The following is a 17,977-nucleotide window of genomic DNA, read 5'->3' as shown; positions in this document are numbered from 1 at the left end:
TTTTGAGTTCCTTCTGACTGAAAGACGTTTCATAGAAAAGTAAAGTTGTGGTATTGTTGATAGTAACATTTTTAAGTAACAAAATGCTAAATTATATCGAAATACTCTTGTTTTTTTCCTAATTCACTCCTTTTGGCTTTAGTTATAAAGTTGTTTGTGATAAGTAAGGTGATAAGGATAAGCCAGTTACGGTATATGTCAACGCTCACAAAACATAATGATTCCCAGAATTCTACAACAGACACAAGTAGCATGGCTCTGCAACAGTCTGTGAGGGTTCAGTGTGCCTTGCCCCTGGTGTGGGTATGGCAATGACTCCTCCTGTGTATCCATGAGTTTCTAATGTTATGCAGTCCTACTCTCCATAGGATCACAAGGACTGAGGTTACCTCAAACCTTACACTGGAGTTGGGGGACGGAAAGTGTATTTTGCCTCCTTGTCCACACTCATTCATGTTCATAATGGGGTAGCTGTAAGCAAAATTCTTTTTTGAATATTTGTCATCAAATACAAGCTTAATACTGCATGGAAGGTTTTTTTCTTTGTTTTTTTTTTGTTTGTTTTTGTTTTTAGGTTGGTTTTTCTTTTTATTAATTTTGTGGAATTAATCTTATGCTTCAGTCCTACAGTGCTCCTGTAATCGGTGGGGCGCTGTTCAGTGCATTCGTCTACTTTACCAAGCAAGCTTGTAGGAACAGGGCTGTACTTCTATATATGACACCTAAGTAGCTCTTCAAAATGTTAAATATTGCTGTGAGAATAAACTTCTCAGCTCACTGTTCAAAACCACGTATCTCCCATAATAATTACACCCTGTATGAAATTAAAAGATTTTAAAAAGAAATATTGATGTAATTTTAGAACTTTTTACATTTATGAATACTAAAAATTGTGAGATTCTTAGAAAGGAACACACATATTGAATATGAAAATGTCTGTAGAATCAGTGGATGATCTGGTCGGCAGAGAAATATGGCAGATGGTAGCTAAGGCTTCTACAATCAGTCAAGTGAGTTCAGCAAGAACTCTGCTGATTTAAAGGAGATACCTACTAGTGCATTTTTCCAGGTTTCTCCAGGTGTCTGCTGCTCAGCATCCATCTCTGTTTTGGCTTGGATAGGCTAGCCAGCCTTGTACATACTTTTCCCTTGAGTTTCCAAATGATTTTACTTTTTTAAAGAAAAACTTAAAATATTATAGTACTGTTAAAAATCACAGTTACGACAGATTTGGAGATGCTCTGTAATACTTATACATTGACCTGGTTATTGGGAAGTTTACTCATGACTATATTGATTTAGTTTAATAGAAATCTGAAAGGGGAAAAATGGTTGAAGATAAGCCACACCTACACAAACATTTGAAGGTTGTTAAGAAGCAGTGCCAGATAAGACAAGGCCCAGGAATATTGGAGATCACAAGAACTGTGACATTTTAAAAGGATTCCCTCTCTCAAAAGAGAGAGGCAGTTCTTTGGAGAAACCTGACTGAAACACAGGGAGCCTGCTGAGGTGTCTGAAGAAACAATGAGGAGTCCTGTAACAGCGTAGAGATACGTCATCCGGTGAACTGGAGCAGAAATACGCAAGCAGGTATATATTTAAGAAAATTACTGTAAAAGAAAGAAGTTACTCACAAAAGCTTATGCCCTAATCAATCCGTTAGTCTCCAGTGTGCTACAGGACTCCTCATTGTTTTTACAGCCACAGCGACCCCTCTGAAGAAGTTAGACTTGCCAACGTTACCATCATGGGATGGTAACCTATAGGTAGGGTAGGCCTGTGGATTGTGTGTGTTGTCTTAAAATCCTTTTTATGTACAGGATGAACCTCTCTAATCCGGAACCCTCTCATGCAGAAACATCCATAATCTGGCATGATTTTAATTAGGCAGATGACCACTTATCATGGGTGTGGCCAAGTTTGCTGTGGCCCCATAAAGTTTGTTTACAGATACTAGTCCTGGCTCTCGGTGTTCTGTACTGTTGTTCAGCTGTAATTTACCCCTAAATGTCTTCTAAGAGCGTACTAAGCAAAGAGAGTGTTGGTAATGTGCTAGAAAATATTGGCCTCCTGTCATCAAGCAAATTTTCTCGCCTGGCACTCGTCAGATTCTGAGGGTGCTGGATGTGAGATGTTCAGCTTGTACACGCTTTGTCCCTACTGTTAAAATAACCAATACTTTGGCTTCATCATCTCTGTTTTTCCTTTGGGGGTTTATGACCAGTGGTATTCAGAGAGAAGATGGCTTTCTTAAACCAATCAGACCTGCTGAGTAACTACAGTTGATACATAGAGTATTATGTGCCAGGACCTGGGCTGCAAGTGGGAGAATTGTGGTATTCCATTTCAGAATCAATAGACGTATTGTGATACAGACTAAGGATGTAAAATCCCAGCTAATTGGTTAACCAATTAAAGTGGGGGCAACTGCCATGGATGGGGGCCACTCTAGCACATCCAGAGCATCCCCCATTATTAAATCTGTATTCCTGCTATTTGCCATCGTACCTGAGTAGCTCTTTATGGATATACTAAGATTTCTAAAAAAAAAAAAAAAAACTTTGAAAAATGACATTTCAGTGTGGGGTATTTTCTCAACAAAATTTAAATATGAGCAACAGGTCTGGAATTTTTGACTGCAGGGACATTTTATTGTTATTTTGTCTGTTAAAGTTTTGTATTTGGTAACAAGGCTATAACTACAGTAATAAGCAAAAAGCGTATTATAAAATATAATTACGATTTTATAGAGTGCCTTTCCTATGAAGTATCATCAAAAGCTTTATAGTAAATTGGATAGAGCCAGTTTAATACAGACATCATAATAATGTACAAAGGTGAAGCAGGAGAAAAGAAACTAATAAAAAGCAGCAGTGTTAGTTCCGGGTTAAAATGAACAGGGATTGGTTTAAGGTGAGACCTGAAGAAAGGAAATGACTCAGAGAATGGGAGGGAATTCCAGATAGATGGGGGAAGTATAAATGGGATAGCAGCCTTTGACTCAGCAGAATCATAAGAAGACTGGAAAAAATACAAGGTAGAGAAATCAGAGTTGGCTGCAAGGCACCTATGGGGATTGAAGGTTATTAGGGTGAAAAGGGTGTCAAAAGAACTTTGAAACGTAAGGAAAGCAATTTTGAATTGAATTTGGGGATTCAATTCCAGTGCCGATGTTGAAGGATATAATCTTGGGCGGGGGAGAGTAGTCTCACTGCAGCATCCTGAGAATAGAAGTTTAAAATGAGTGCAAAGAGAGAGCTGCAATAGAAGAGGGAATGATGAAAGTGTGTGAATAAAGATTCTAGCAGAAGTGGGGTTGAGGTTGGGATTCTAAGAGCCTTCCTAACAGTGTTAGGTATGTTGACAAGGGACATACAGGAAGAAAAAGCCCATTGTGTGAAGAATGACTTGAAAGTTTCTCCCCTGGAAGCAAACGAACAGTGATTCTTGGTATATTGGGAGCTAATGTTCAAAGGTCCCCAAATGCTTTAACGGATAACATGACAATATATTAACAATGAAGTAAAGGTTGACAGGGAGAGAGGGGTGCCAACCGTGTTATCTCTGCAATACCAAAGAACCATACAAGAGCTAGCTTGTGCGCCACTTTGGGACTAGTTAAAGCGTGGTCTTAAAAGCAGCGTCAGGGGATCTTTTCTCTTAATCCAACATCCTGCTGTAAGAGAAGGGCTCTAGCTGTATTTGATATGAATGTGAGAATCAGGAATTAGCCTTATATTCAGAGTCATTTCTTCATGTAAGTGATCGTTTCTTTGTTCTGTGTGATGGGTTTGAGGGACAGTCCCAGATCCCTGTCCCTTACATGTTCCTTTGGGTGTTTGTTTACTAGTAATAGCACTTGAAGGTTTTTAAAACTGTGAAGCAAAATCATATGGTATCTTCACAATAACAAATGCTTTGTATAAACAGTATAGTCAAGCCCTGATCCAAAGGATGCTGAGGTGAACGTTAAAGCTGTTGATTTCAGTAGGCATTAGATAGGGCATCATGTGAGGATACAACTGGTGTGCTAACCATGCTGGTTACTTTTGCAGCACTTGTGGAAGAAGTGTATACGGCTCAACGAGAACGTGATGAAGCTGTCATGGCTAGACTTAAGTTAGCCAATGAAGAGCGAGATGAAGCCCTTCTTCGAGCCAAACATTTGGAGCAGTCCATTAAAGAGTATGTATATGTTTTCTGTTGTATGTAAAGAGATGGCTCTTTATTGGAAGCCAAGGGAAATCTAGTAATGCTAAAACGTGATAAGGTTATAAATCTTAACATGAATTTCAGTGCAATAGAATTGAAGAGGGTCTCAATATATCAGCAGCATGCATTTTAGGAGTTTTCTTTTTAAACCGTATCAAGAGAGGTCACATTTGTCTCCCAGATAGAGAACAAAATGAGTGACTTGGGTTGAAAAAAAATCCACTATTGATTGATTCAGGGATAAATCAGGGAAGTGTGACATTTCTTCACTTGGAATACAAGGTTGTCAGTCAGAAGTTACAGTGTATAGGAAATCAATCAAGTCTTTGAGCCAACTAGACATTTCTAGCAAAATTTCTGCCAATTACAATGGAAGTGCAGAAAAAATTGTGCACCTCCCTCCTCTGTAATGTAAAATCATTCAGGAAAAAGTCTTTCAATTCCCTATTCTCTTTCTGTTAGTTGTTTTTTTTTTAACCTTCCTTGTTCTCTTTTCTCTTTCTTTACTGTTTCCTCTCCTCACTTTTTGTTATCGCTCATTTTCTCGTTTTGCCTCTTTCCCCAGTACCTTCTCCCTAGTTGGCCCTTTTATTTCTCATTTAGAACAGTTCTCACCTTCCTCCCACTCTGATGTGCATGTTCTTGTGCATGTGAGAAAGGTGCCCCATAGCAGCTGTAAACCTTCCACCAGAGCCACATACCTGGCAAAGTGGAAAAGATTCTCCTTCTGGCGCTCCCAAAGACAAGTACACACACTCCAGGCCTGTATCCCTTGTTTCTTGGAGTACCTTATGCATTTGAAACAGCAAGGCCTCGCAGCAGCATCATTCAAGGTCCACCTTAGCTTTCCACCCGGGCAATGCAGATCACTCTTGACTTTTCACACACCCTGTCATTGGGCATTTCCTACAAAGTCTGGACAGACTGTATCCTCTGCTCTGGCAACTGGTCCCAACATGGGACCTTAAATTCGTCCTCTACTATGTCATGGGGCCCTGCTTCAAGCCCCCTGCCAACGTGTTCACTCCTGTACCTTTCCTGGAAAGTGGCATTTCTGGTAGCAATCACCTTTGCCTGCGGCATGTCAGAACTACAAGCTCTCCTGTCGGAGCTGCCTTATTCTGTCTTTCATAAAGACAAAGTTCATCTCAGCCCACACCCTGCCTGCCTATGAATATTTAAATATTTATACAAAATGGAACAACTCTGACAGGAGAGATTTAGAGAATGGATCTGTGGCCTAGCAGCTAGGATGTTCCACTGAGATGTAGGAAGTACTGCCTGTGGCAAAACAAGGACCTGAACTTGAGTCTCCCACGTCCCAGGATAGTGCTCTATCTACCATTGGCTCACCGGGATCGAGGTCTGTGTCTTTGGCCAGAAACTCCATTCTGGACTTAAGAATCAGTCCAAAAAAAATTTTGTTGAAACCAATATATATCAGCACATCCTACATTTTCCAGTGCAAAAACATTGTGCCAAAATACTACTGACCACCTGACAAGGATGGTGACAGTGATTGGGAAGTGCTCGGGCAGATCAGCAAGGTTACAAAAACGGAAAATCAATAATAATGGGGGACTTCAACTATCTGTATATACTCTGGGCACATGTCCCCTTACGACAGGATATAGAGAGAAAATTTCCATATACCATTAATGGCTGCTGTTTGGAGCAGCTGGTCTTGGAACCCACAGGAGAGAAAATATTCTTGAGTTAGTCCTAAGCGGTACACAAGATCTGGTCCAAGTCGTGAATGCAGCTGAATCCCTTCGTAATAACAGCTATAATGTAATTGAATTTAACATCTAAGCAGGGTGGAAAATACCAAAGAAACTTACCACAGTAGTATTTAACTTAAGAAAGAGGAACCACACAAAAATAAGGAGGAAATCAGAGGAACAGTCATGAATAAAATCACTTTAAGTTATATGGAAAATGCTTAAAAATGGAACAGTAGAGGTTCACGCTATAGACACAACACATGCTCTGAATGTCCCTGAACTGCCATGAACTGGGGCGTGACAATAGGGGATGGATCTCTGAATAAATTGCCCTGTTCGTGTTCATTGCACTGATCACTGCTGGAAGACAGGAGAGTGGGCTCAGTGGACCGTTGCTGTTGCAGTATGGCCATTTTTTCTGTTGTGAATACAGACGTTTAGTATGTTTGGGCAAAGATGCAGGATCCAGAAGCCCTCCAATACACACTCACTCTTTCTCTGTGCAAGTGTGCTGCTGCATCTGAAGATAAAACAATGCTTGCTTCTTATTGGCCATTCCCCTTTCCTCTTTGCTTCTGTTGTGTACTCAAATGGCTCAAGAGCAACTTATGTGTAGAGCTCCAAGGCTCAAGCTCAGGCTACATCTTTACTCCTTTTGTGGCCCTTGTTCAGCCTGGGGTTTCACCAACAGACGGCTCTCATGGCATCAGTATATAGGCTTCTGCTGTGAGGGGATGTGCAGAAAGGGAACATACGACTAGAAAGGAGGAGGACATGGGGCGACAAGGAAGGAAGAGCCAGCAAAGCACGTGTAAAGGAGCAGTGTGTTAAAAGAAAAAGTATACAGAAAGGAGAGAGAAGAAGGGGAAAAGAGCACATTGAAAAGGAGAAATGAGAGGAAAATGGCCAGAGAAAGGAAAGATGGCATGAGCTAAACTGGCAGGAGGGAGGAGATTCATTCAAAGATGTTTCAACAGAAAAAAAAAAACCAATTTGGGAATCATGGCTGCAGGAAGGTAGAGAAAATCTTTAGCATGTCTTTATGGCTATGTTTACATTGCAGAACTATTTTGGGATATCAGGGTATCAAAAAATAACAACTCCACATCTAGAAAACGTGCCCAGTATTTCAAAATACTTTTTGAAATACTGGGCATCCTATTTTGCTCCTCCTCCCCATTGTGGGAGGAGTAAGGGATCCTCAAAATGGCACTGTTTCAAAATTTGGTGCTGTATAGGCAGCACCAAATCCCAAAATACCTTATTTTGAAATTACATAGCGTGAATTGCATATCTTATTTGGAGTTAGAAGCACAGTCTAGACATAGCCTTTGTGTGAAGTCACTGAAGGTCTCCATATATCAATCTGGTAAAGAATATATATCTGACCATGCTTCCCCAGTGCAAGTCCTAGGCTTGGTCCTCCTTTGCAAATGAGAATTTTGTATTGATTCAAGTGTTCACAATTCTGCTGCAGTGTGAGTTCATACTCACGGTACAAAAAACAGTCCTGTAGCACTTTCAAGACTAACAGAAGAATTTATTAGGTGATGAGCTTTCATGGGACAGACCCACTTCTTCAGATCTGGGAAATTCAGGTAAATGAAAACTGAGACAAAGAGAATTTAACCGAAAGATAGAAAAAATGAAATAAAAACTGATGAATCATCCAGATAAGACAGAAGGAGTGAGGGGAGAGGGGAAGAAGAGTACTTACTGCAAGTGTCTATTAAGTTAAGTGGGCTGTCTGGTATTACTACAACTGTCAAAGTTGGTGAACCTGTCCTTATAATGCATATGGTAACTGATATCTTTGTGGAGTCCAAGGTGTAAAGTATCAAACTTGAGAAGGAACTCCAGTTCAGATGTCTCCCTTTGTAATCTGGTGTTGTTGGGTTTTTTAGAATGCAGAGTTTTAAGTGCTGAATGCTATGACTGGCTAGATTGAAATGCTGACTGACAGGTGTATGTATATTGAGATTCCTAATGTCTGATTTGTGTACATTCGTTCTTTGGCGAAGTGATTGTACAGTCTGTTTGATATACATAACACAGGACCATTGTTGGCATATGATAGCATATATCACATTGGTAAAAGTACAGGAATATGAGCTCCTAATCATGTGACTGATGTGGTTAGGTCCAGTTATGGTGTCTCTGGTGTAAATACGTGGACAGAGCCGGCAATGGGATTACTTGCAAGGAAATGTTCCAGGCTTAGTACTTCTGTGGTGTGGTGTGTGGTTGCTAGTCAGAATTTTCCTGAGGTTAGGTGGTTGTCTGTATGAAAGAACAGGTCTGTAACCCAGGGCCTGTAAGAATGTAGAGTCATGTTCCAGTATCGGTTGTAGATTGTTGATAATGTGCTAGATGGGTTTGAGTTGGGGGTATAGGTGTAGGGGCTATAGGGCAAGTGGTTTTCTGTCATTAACCTTCTTTGGCTTATCTAGAAGTAGGTGGTTTCTGGGCATTTGTCTGGCCCTTTCAATCTGTTTTTCTACTTCTCCCAGTGAGTTAGTGGTTTACAAATGCCTGATAGAGATCTCAAAGTTTTTGGTCTCTGTCAGTAGGATTGGAGCTGATGCAGTAGTATCTAAGGGCTTGACTGTAAATGATGGATCATGTTATGTGTCCTGAATAGAAGCTGGAGGCATGTAGGTAAGTGTAGCGTACAGTGGGTTTCCGGTAGAGAGTGGTATTTTTTGGCTATCCGTGATTTGTACTGTGATGTCCAGGAAATGAATTTCTTGCATGGAATGGTCAAGGCTGAAGATGATGATGGGGTACAGGTTGTTGAAATCCCTGTGGAATTCTTCAAGAGTCTCTTTACCATGGGTCCAAATTATAAAGATATCATCAGTGTAGCATAAGTAGAGAAGAGGTAATAGGGGATGGGAGCTGAGGAAACGTTGTTCTAAGTCAGCCACAAAAATGTTAGCATACTGTGGGACCATGTGGGTGCCCATAGCAGTGCCACTAATGTGGAAGTATAAATTGCCCCCAAATCAGAAATAATTGTGGGTGAGGACAAAGTTCCATAGCTCAGTCACCATATTTGCCGTGATAACATCTGGGATAGTGTACCTAATCGCTTGTAGTCCATCTTCTTTGGAATACTGGTATAAAGAGCTTCTGCGTGCATTTTGGCAAGGAGGGCATTTTCAGGAGTATTTTGGATGTTCTGTAGTTCCCTCAGGAAGTCAGTGGTATCTCAGAGATGGCTAGGAGTGCTGGATGCATTGGATTTGAGGAGGGAGTCTACACAGCTGGATAGTCCTGTAGTAAGGGTGCCAATATTTGAAATGATAGGGTATCTGGGGTTTTTAAGTTTATGGATTTTTGGGAAGCAAACAGAATAATCCTGGCTGTGGCTCCAAAGGTGTGTCTGTGTGAATCTGATACCGAGAAGAGTCAGGGAGTTCCTTAAGAAGACGGTGTAGTTTCTTTTCGTGTTCTTCACTAGGATCGGATGAAAGAGGTCTATAAAATGAGGTGTTGGAGAGTTGTCTAGCAGCCTCCTGGTCATAGTCTGACTTATTCATGATGACTACAGCATCTTCCTTTGCCAGCCTGCTTGATTATAATGTCAGATTGATTTTTGAGACTCCGGACAGCATTGCGTCCAACACAGCTGAGATCACAGTGTGTTGTCAATGAGAACAGACAGTAGTATTTCACAGTAGCAAGTATATTATCTGTAAAGACTTATCTCTACTAAGTGGAAGATCGACCTGGTTAGAGTCGATGTTTCGGAGGTCGATTTTGTGCATCTGTGAAGATGTGGCAAAATTGATCTCTCCTGGGGTGGTCAGTAGGTGACCCCGTACTCCATGGTATCGCATCGAGTAAGGGAGGTTGATGCGAGAGTATAGAGCAGGGTGGGCAACCTCTTTCCATCAGGCACCACGTGGCAATTTTTCCCATGTTCCAGTGGCTGAACACAAAATAGCTCCAAACCAACCACTCCATCCCCACGTTTAAGCCCTCTCAGCTCCAAACCTGCCCTCCAAGTCCCAAGGTTAACCCCTTGCAGCCCCAAACCATCACCTCTCCCCACTCACAGGCTTAAACCCCTCACAGACCCTAACCGCTGCTCCCCACCCCCAGCCTTAAACCCCTTGCAGTTCCAAATCCAGTGTTAACTTAGCTTACACAGGAACTCACATGCTGCTGCCCATGGCTGCCATTTTACCAGACTGCCATCTCTTCCTCACAGCAGCTGCATGGCTCTCCCCAGCTCTTCTGCTCCCTGCCCTGCCATGCTGAAATAATGGGACTCAATTTATTTGGGTTATTGGCCAGATCCCTCCTGCCAGCTGTTAAACCAATTAAATTAAGTTCTACTTGTTCAGCAAATCAGGGCAGGGAGTAGGAGGAGGAGCCAGTGGTGGCAGAAGCGAGAGCTGGAAATGGCTCCTTAAAGAGCCACGTACAGCTCTGAGCCACCCAGATGGCTTTTAAGAATGGGACAGCTGCCAGCTCTGTGGGCCAGGTGAAAAGGCTCCACAGACTAGATTCTGGCCCATGGGCCACGTGTTGGCTGGGACTACTGTTGATCTACCTTATTACCAGGTGTTGGAAATGCACAGGAAGATGCCATTTGAACCTTGGCTGACTTTTGGTGATGGGGGAGATCATTTTCTTATTCTGGAAATGATGATGATGATGATGATGGCCCCATTCATCTTAGGCTAAGTCTACACTGCCACAGAAGATTGATCCCGCTCAGAGTCGATCTGCTGTGGTTTTGTTTTGTGCATGTGTGAAATGGCACTTTCTGGGGTCAAAGTCAGCCCCAGCACTTCTCACGAGCAGCAAGTATTAAGGAAGGTCAACAGGAGAAACGCTCACATTGACCTTCTTCCATATAGACAGCCATTATAGTCAACCACTGATAAGTCGATTTTAGCAGTGCAATTGGCATAGCTTAAATTGCGTATCAGCAGTTGACCACTATGTCTAGTGTAGTCAGAGGAATGCAGGGGCTTGGACTGATCTGTTTTAAAGGAGAGAACTCTATGGCTAACCAAACTGGGAGTGAGGGGTCAGACTGGAATTTGTATTTTGTGTGTAAATTTAAATTTGCAAATCCCACCAAAGAGGTAAGAGTTGAACATACTCAGTATGTGTTTACTGTTCTGTGGTATGCTGGGAATACCCTGCTCAAGAACCTCCGAAATAAATCTGTTTTGGTATATTGCAACAACAGAGCATTCCTTTCTGAATCACTTCCCCTGATTACAAGACTTAAGATGGCTTTGTTTGACTAGGACAGAGTAAATGTATGAATTACCATATTACATGACTACACTTGTCTTACATGTCAAAGGTCAAATGTCAGGAATGGGTAGATTTCTAAGCCTAATGTGCATAAGAGGTTATACCTTATTTAAGGTTGTGAAGAGTGGCCTGTTCACAGGCACAGTATTAGTACACTGTCAGTTACTGTGTGGCAGAGAGATGTTTGAAGGGTGGTCTCTGACAACAGCATCAAAATATAAATTACATGTTGTTCTTTGATTACAGTATCTGTTCCTAAAATTTTACCTTATTACAGCCTGTAGCAGCACTGCTTTTTTAAGCTTTTTCGTATGTCCTGAATCCACCACTTAAGTTTCTATGAACTGGGTGAGACTGCACTTCTTTAATATTTAAGCTTAATTTTTAACAGAGTTAATCTCTGTACTTTATGTTCTGTAAATAAGATGTTTAGATATTATTATAATGAACTTTTTAATTATTAGAGAAAAAGTGTAATTTCCCGTTTAATCACCTCTTTAGGCTGAAATTTGTGCTATTACTCATTGCTATTGCAGAGCACAATAACAATCATTCAGCAAAACTGTATACAGCTTCTTCCCATCTGACATATGCATAAATATGCTAGTGAAACAAAGAAAGAGAGTGCGATATTTTTTGTCCCAGAATTAAGGATGGGCACCACAAGCAGCTTAATTTAACTCGTACATTTTATGATAAGTAAAACAAAAAAAATTCTAAGTGAGGTTTAAGTAAAATATTTGTCCTTGTAGAGAGAGGAGGAGAACTACATTTTGTTAAAATGACTGCACACATACCCCCATGTGTTCACAAATCTCCTGTCCCATTTATTTTGGAGTGCAAGAAAAACAAGAAGCATATAATTTCAGGTTAAAATTGTAAGTCCAGAAATAAATAAAATAAGAGCACCAGTGCTTTTTATCACTAGGGAACTTTCTTCATCTAAGCACATATGAACAATTGATCCTTGTAGTCATATATAGCAGTAAACATTAATAACTTAACAGTCTGAAGTCAGTGCTGAAGATATGGAGCATTATTGAAAGATGGAGTCGAGCAGGTGGCACTTTAATATGTTCAGTGTCATGGTTGACTCTAAAGACTAGTAGAATGAAATTACTTGAGGTTCTAAAGATTTAAAAAGCGAACTCATTTTGCTGCACTAAGGAAATGCTACTGATCAGGCTTTCTGTGTCCCTTTTTTCTAGGCTAGAAAATATTAACCCTGAAGAAAATGACATGGTAAGCCATTCTCTGAGGAGATTTCTTGATGTCAGTCTTATATCTTAGAGGCTTAAGTTCAATTGAGTGGGTTTCAAGAACTAAGATGTGGGAAAAAGAAGAATTGACACACTAATAATGTACATCTTTGCTGCAATATGAAAATTCAATAACTTCACTCAGTCAATTTACAATTCACATGTGCCTATTAATTAAAACCCTATATTAAATAAAATATATTAAAACTTCATGTCTGACTAACATATAATGCTGTTGGTAGACATTACAGGAATTACTGAACAGAATAAACAATGCAGACACAGGGATAGCTATACAGAAGAATGGAGCTATAATTGTGGATCAAATACACAGGACCAAGGAGCGTAGAAAGAAAATAACAGCTGAGGAAATGAATGCAGTGATAGAAGAACGGGATGCTGCTTTGTCTCAAGTAAGTCTCCACTAGTCTATAAAAACACACAGTGCCTAATTTGGTCCTCCCCAGTTTTGGGGAAATGAAGTCTTCCATGGGTGTTTCCTGGTAAAAGTTTGTTTTTTAAAACATCCTTCCACATAGAGAACTCCTGAAAACTCTGCAGTTGTTGTAGTACCATGGGAATGTTACTTAAAATGACCTTAACAATGTTTGCAAGCCACTTTTCAAAGAGAAAAAAAATGTTTTTTTGCATATAATACCCCAGGCTACAAAAGATGCTTTTCTATGAAGTATTTTATTTTTTTTTGGGTACAGCTTCCAAAGACCTAATCTTTTTGGAAGTGCTGTGTGGGCTGAGTTGTTCAGCTCATTGTGAAAGTGTAAATGGTCGCACAAGGTGCAGAGTAACAGTCACTAAAAATATTTGAAAAGGGTTAACCATTACAAATGGAAGAGAAATCCTGTCATGTATTACTGTCTCTTAAGAGAAGCAAATTCTTTTCTAGAGTTTTGCGTTCAGGAGCTGAAAATTGGGTTCCTGATATACTACTCTGTTTTTCAGTGTCCTTTACCTCTTTTACTATACCCAACAGAAGTTTGATGACTCTTTCTGCTCCAGATACACCTGAACGCACAACCCCGTCTATTTCCCTAGCTCTACAAATGAACACATTTGCCTTCCCTGAAGCTGGCAGAGAGCCCTCCTGCTCCTCATTAGCTTCAGTGTGATACAGTCGTACCTCACCACGGAATAGTTTTAGGTGCTGAACCCAGGCTTGGTTTCCACATTCTTGGATTCTGTCCTTTGGAACAAAGTTGTAGGGACAGGTAGATCAAGTTGTGAGCATAGCTAAGGGAGAATAAGATAGGGGTTATGTACAGTGCAGCTGGGGGACTTGAGATAGGGAGTATATACAACCACTAAGCACACACAGCATGCAAGAGCTGTGATCTGGCTCTGCCTCTCAGAGGGCCAGAACCCCAACATCCTCCCAAAACCTTAATTATGTAGATTATTCAATCCCCAAGTATCATCCATTTGGGGAGTAACTAGTTTTTAAAATCGGTTTATGGTCTTTGTTTTTGAAAACATTAATTGAATTTCAATTGTAATGAAAAGCTATCAAGTAAGAGAATGGCCTCTCCACACCCTGTAGTGTCCACCTCTTTGCTGTCTCTCGTGTTCTACCCTGGCAAGGCAAAACTACTTTGCATGCAGCTGTGTTCATGTAGTTATGTAACTGCAACAGGCATCAACGCTGGGCTCTTTCATGCTTGGTTTTGCCCCCACCCTGCCACCATTGCATTCCAAGCAGGGAGGACAAATGTTGCAAAATAAGTAATTTTTCTGTCAGATGAAATTATATCTCTGTCTAGTATTGCATGAAATGCCTTGTGTGAGCTGGGTGATTCAGGTACTGTTTGGAGATTTTCTCACTATGTTCCTCATCTGTTAGTTGATCCTTTGCTCCAGACAGAAATTTTAAAAAGAAAGAATTTTGAAGCTGTCTGTTGGAGCAGTTGCTTTGCAGCTTCAGGTGGTATGAATATATTTTTTTTCATTTTCAAGGGGAGTAGGATCTGTATCTGTGTACGTATGTAACCTAAAACAAAGGACTGCAACCTGCTGCTCCAGAGCCGCCTGTGGCTCTTTAAAGACTTCTTTGTGGCTCCCGGTGCTATAATTGCAAAGTTTAAAAAAAAAAAATCCTCCTGATTATTTTTGATGAATGGTGAACATCTAAAAGCCCAAAAAACAAGCAACTTATATCTAAATAGCAAACAATATGTGGTCTCAAAATTTGGATAACTCCCCCATGCATCCTCTGGGGGGGGTGGGGTTTGGGAGTGAAAATCAGGAAGAGAGTGGTACAAACACACACACATAAAGTGTGAGGAAATAGAATATATACGAAGGTTGTGAACATACTTCAGCAAATATATCACATTATAAATCGTTGTGTGTGCTGTTCTTAAAATAGGGGTCACAAAATGTATGGTTTGACGTTATTTATTGAGGACTATCTCATTCACACGCATTGCGGCTCTAGAGTCATTGAGATTTTTAACTAATTGGAAAAAAAAATGGCTCTTCTTCCTATTTTGGTTGCTCTCCCCCTAACCTAGAGACACATTCCGCTCTCACTGTGCAGGAGTTTTCTGTGTAGAGGTGGATACGTGATGCAAGCAGGGAAAGGGGTGTCGTTAAAGGACCTACTTCTATCAGAGTCTTTTGGTCCTTGTTCCTGTTCCAGGATCTTGTTGTAGCCACACAGGGCTACTTCAGAGAGTCTTGTCAGGGCCCTCATAGAGATGTCCAAAATCTATGGACCACTACAACATAAGGTCCTGTGTTGGCATTCTCTGGAGATGTGAACATCCTTCACAGTGCAGTGGGGTTTGGGCTCTCTTCAGTATATGGATAATAATTGATAGCATACAACTGATAGAACAGTGGACGAACAAATATGAGTAGAGAACTATAAATGGCAAGAGTCTCAAGTAGAATTATAAGAAGTTGTTGGAGCAAAGTCTAGTTTGCCAATCACCTATACCTCAGGATATATTAGGACTTCTATTGACATCTCAACTTTTTTAAATGTACGGATTAAATTATGCAAATTTACGTTTTTCTACTCAGTTCATCTTTCCCTACTTCCTATCTCTCCACTCATTGTCATTTCAGACTGTTTGTTTTTGTTTTATTTTTTTAAAGTTATTAGCAGCATGGTTAATGCTGAAACAATCAACAGTCTTGTGTAGAGTTTGTGCTGTATTTTGAAATTATTATTGGCTTTTCTTACACAGGTCATTGAAAGCTGGGCAACCAGTAAGAGAAACGATATCGGTAAATGAGGCGAAGTGTTTGGGCATCTTTTAATTATCATTTTTGATGTGTTGTTTTTAATGGTCTTTTTTATCACAGTGTGCTTTCAAATAAGAATTGAAATCTTGGCCGGTAAAACTTTGGCTATCACAATTTGACTGTTATGGGTATGTGTGTGTGTCTTTTTTTTTTTTTTTTAAACTGCTTGTTTGAATAATCTCTCAGAATCATGTATGATACATTGCTTTCACAAATAATTAAACCAAGCAGTAATAAAAGGTCAGTTATTCCACACAGTAATGGCTTAGGTGCCAAGAGCATCAGGGCCAATTTACACATCTGTCAGCATAATACCCAGGTAGTTTTAAATGCCTAGTGCAGGTCTCTTTTTTTAAAAAAAGAAAATGTGATGTCAATTATCCTGTGTTACCAACATTTGATGCCAAGCAGTACTACTCCACTTGATGTTCACAAAAAAATCCTGCTGCTATGAGTTGTAAATAGTTATTGTGAATAGAAATCTATGAAATTTACTGATTGAAAACTTAACTTTTATTTTTATATTTAAGAAGCTCTTATAACTAACACTAATATTACCCATAATATTCTAGAATGGGTAAGATAAGTCTTGGAATTGTGGCCACTATTTCAAATCACATTTTAAGCTGATAATGACTTGGATACTTGTACAATAAACAAATTACTAGTCTTTTGTTAAGCACATGATCATTATTGCAATTTATCAGCAAGAAAAATAGGAGATGGAGTCTTGCACTGGACTAAAAAGGGATTGGAGGTAAGTCGGGATGTCTAGAGTTATACTACAATAACCTAAATTCTTGTCATTTAAATCTGGGTGTGCCACAGGTGATGGTAGTATGAGATTTCTCCATTTTCAGTGAACATAGACACCTGCACACAGAGACATGTCATAAAAATTGACCCAAAGCAGGAGTCATACCATAGGGAAAGTATTTGTACGCCATGGTTGTCCCATTTTAAGAATTCAGAATTTTGAGAGGCTCTGTGAAAGCTACATTCTCCCATACCAGCTTGCTCATATCTGGTGAAGGAACATCTGTGCCACTGGAGTTACCAGCATAATCTTTTCAGGATTTTTGGGGTGGTGGTGGCGCAGGGAAGAGTATGTTTAATTAAGCTAATCTATTAACCTTCTGAATGAGATCCTTGCCAGCTTGATACTTGATATATCAAGTGTATATGGAATCGTATAAGAAATGGAAACTAGGACAAATTACAAAGGATGAATATAGGCAAACAACATGAGCATGCAGGAGCAAGATTAGAAAGGCTAAGGCACAAAATGAGCTCAAACTAGCTACAAGCATAAAGGGAAACAAGAAGGCTTTTTACAAATACATTGGTAACAAGAGGAAGACTAAGGAGAGGGTAGGGCCATTGGTCAGTGAGGAGGGAGAAACAGTAACAGGGAATTTGGAAATGGCAGAGATGATTAATGATTTCTTTGTTTCGGTCTTCACTGAGAAATCTGAAGGAATGCCTGACATAGAGAATGCTAGTGTAAAAAGGGTAGGTTTAGAAATTGAAATAGGAAAAGAACAAATTAAAATTTACTTAGAGAAATTAGATGTCTGCAAATCACCAGGGCCTGATAAAATGCATCCTAGAATCCTCAAGGAGCTGATAGTAGAGGTATCTGAGCCTTTAGCAATCATTTTTGGTAAATCATGGGAGACGGGAGAGATTCCAGAAGACTGGAAAAGGGGAAATATAGTACCCATTAATAAAAAGGGGAACAAGAATAACGTGGGAAACTACAGGCCAGTCAGCTTAACTTCTGTGCCAGGAAAGATAATGGAGCAGGTCATTAAAGAAATCATCTGCAAGCAATTGGAAGGTGGTAAGGTGCTAGGGAACAGCCAGCATGGTTTTGTTAAAAACAGATCATGTCAAACCAATCTGATAGCTTTCTTTGATAGAATAACGAGTCTTGTGGATAAGGGAGAAGCGGTGGATGTGGTATACCTAGACTTCAGTAAAGCATTTGACACGGTCTCACAGAATATACTTATCAATAAACTAGGCAAATACAACTTAGATGGGGCTACTATAAGGTGGGTGAACAACTGACTGGATAACCGTACCCAGAGAGTAGTTATTAATGGTTTTCAATCCTGCTGGAAAAGTATAACTAGTGGGGTTCTGCAGGGGTCTGTTTTAGGACCGGTTCTGTTCAATATCTTCATTAACGATTTCGATATTGACATAGAAAGTACACTTATTAAGTTTGCA

At 40.1% G+C, this 17,977-nt stretch overlaps 1 protein-coding gene across 3 annotated transcripts in view; it reads left to right on the top strand.

Annotated features, from left to right (window-relative positions):
- The window catches only part of MIPOL1 (mirror-image polydactyly 1), a 300,707-nt gene that overhangs the window by 90,481 nt on the left and 192,249 nt on the right, over positions 1 to 17,977 (top strand). For all 3 annotated transcript variants that reach the window (XM_074998812.1, XM_074998811.1, XM_074998813.1), the window contains 3 exons: positions 4,059 to 4,188; positions 12,428 to 12,461; positions 12,721 to 12,891. In XM_074998812.1, the coding sequence (XP_074854913.1) occupies positions 4,059 to 4,188; positions 12,428 to 12,461; positions 12,721 to 12,891 (335 nt within the window). The remainder of the gene's footprint in view (positions 1 to 4,058; positions 4,189 to 12,427; positions 12,462 to 12,720; positions 12,892 to 17,977) is intronic.

Source organism: Carettochelys insculpta, chromosome 6 (assembly GCF_033958435.1).
Source record: "Carettochelys insculpta isolate YL-2023 chromosome 6, ASM3395843v1, whole genome shotgun sequence".
Lineage (NCBI taxonomy): Eukaryota > Metazoa > Chordata > Testudines > Carettochelyidae > Carettochelys > Carettochelys insculpta.
This window is presented reverse-complemented; position numbering and strand designations above follow the sequence as displayed.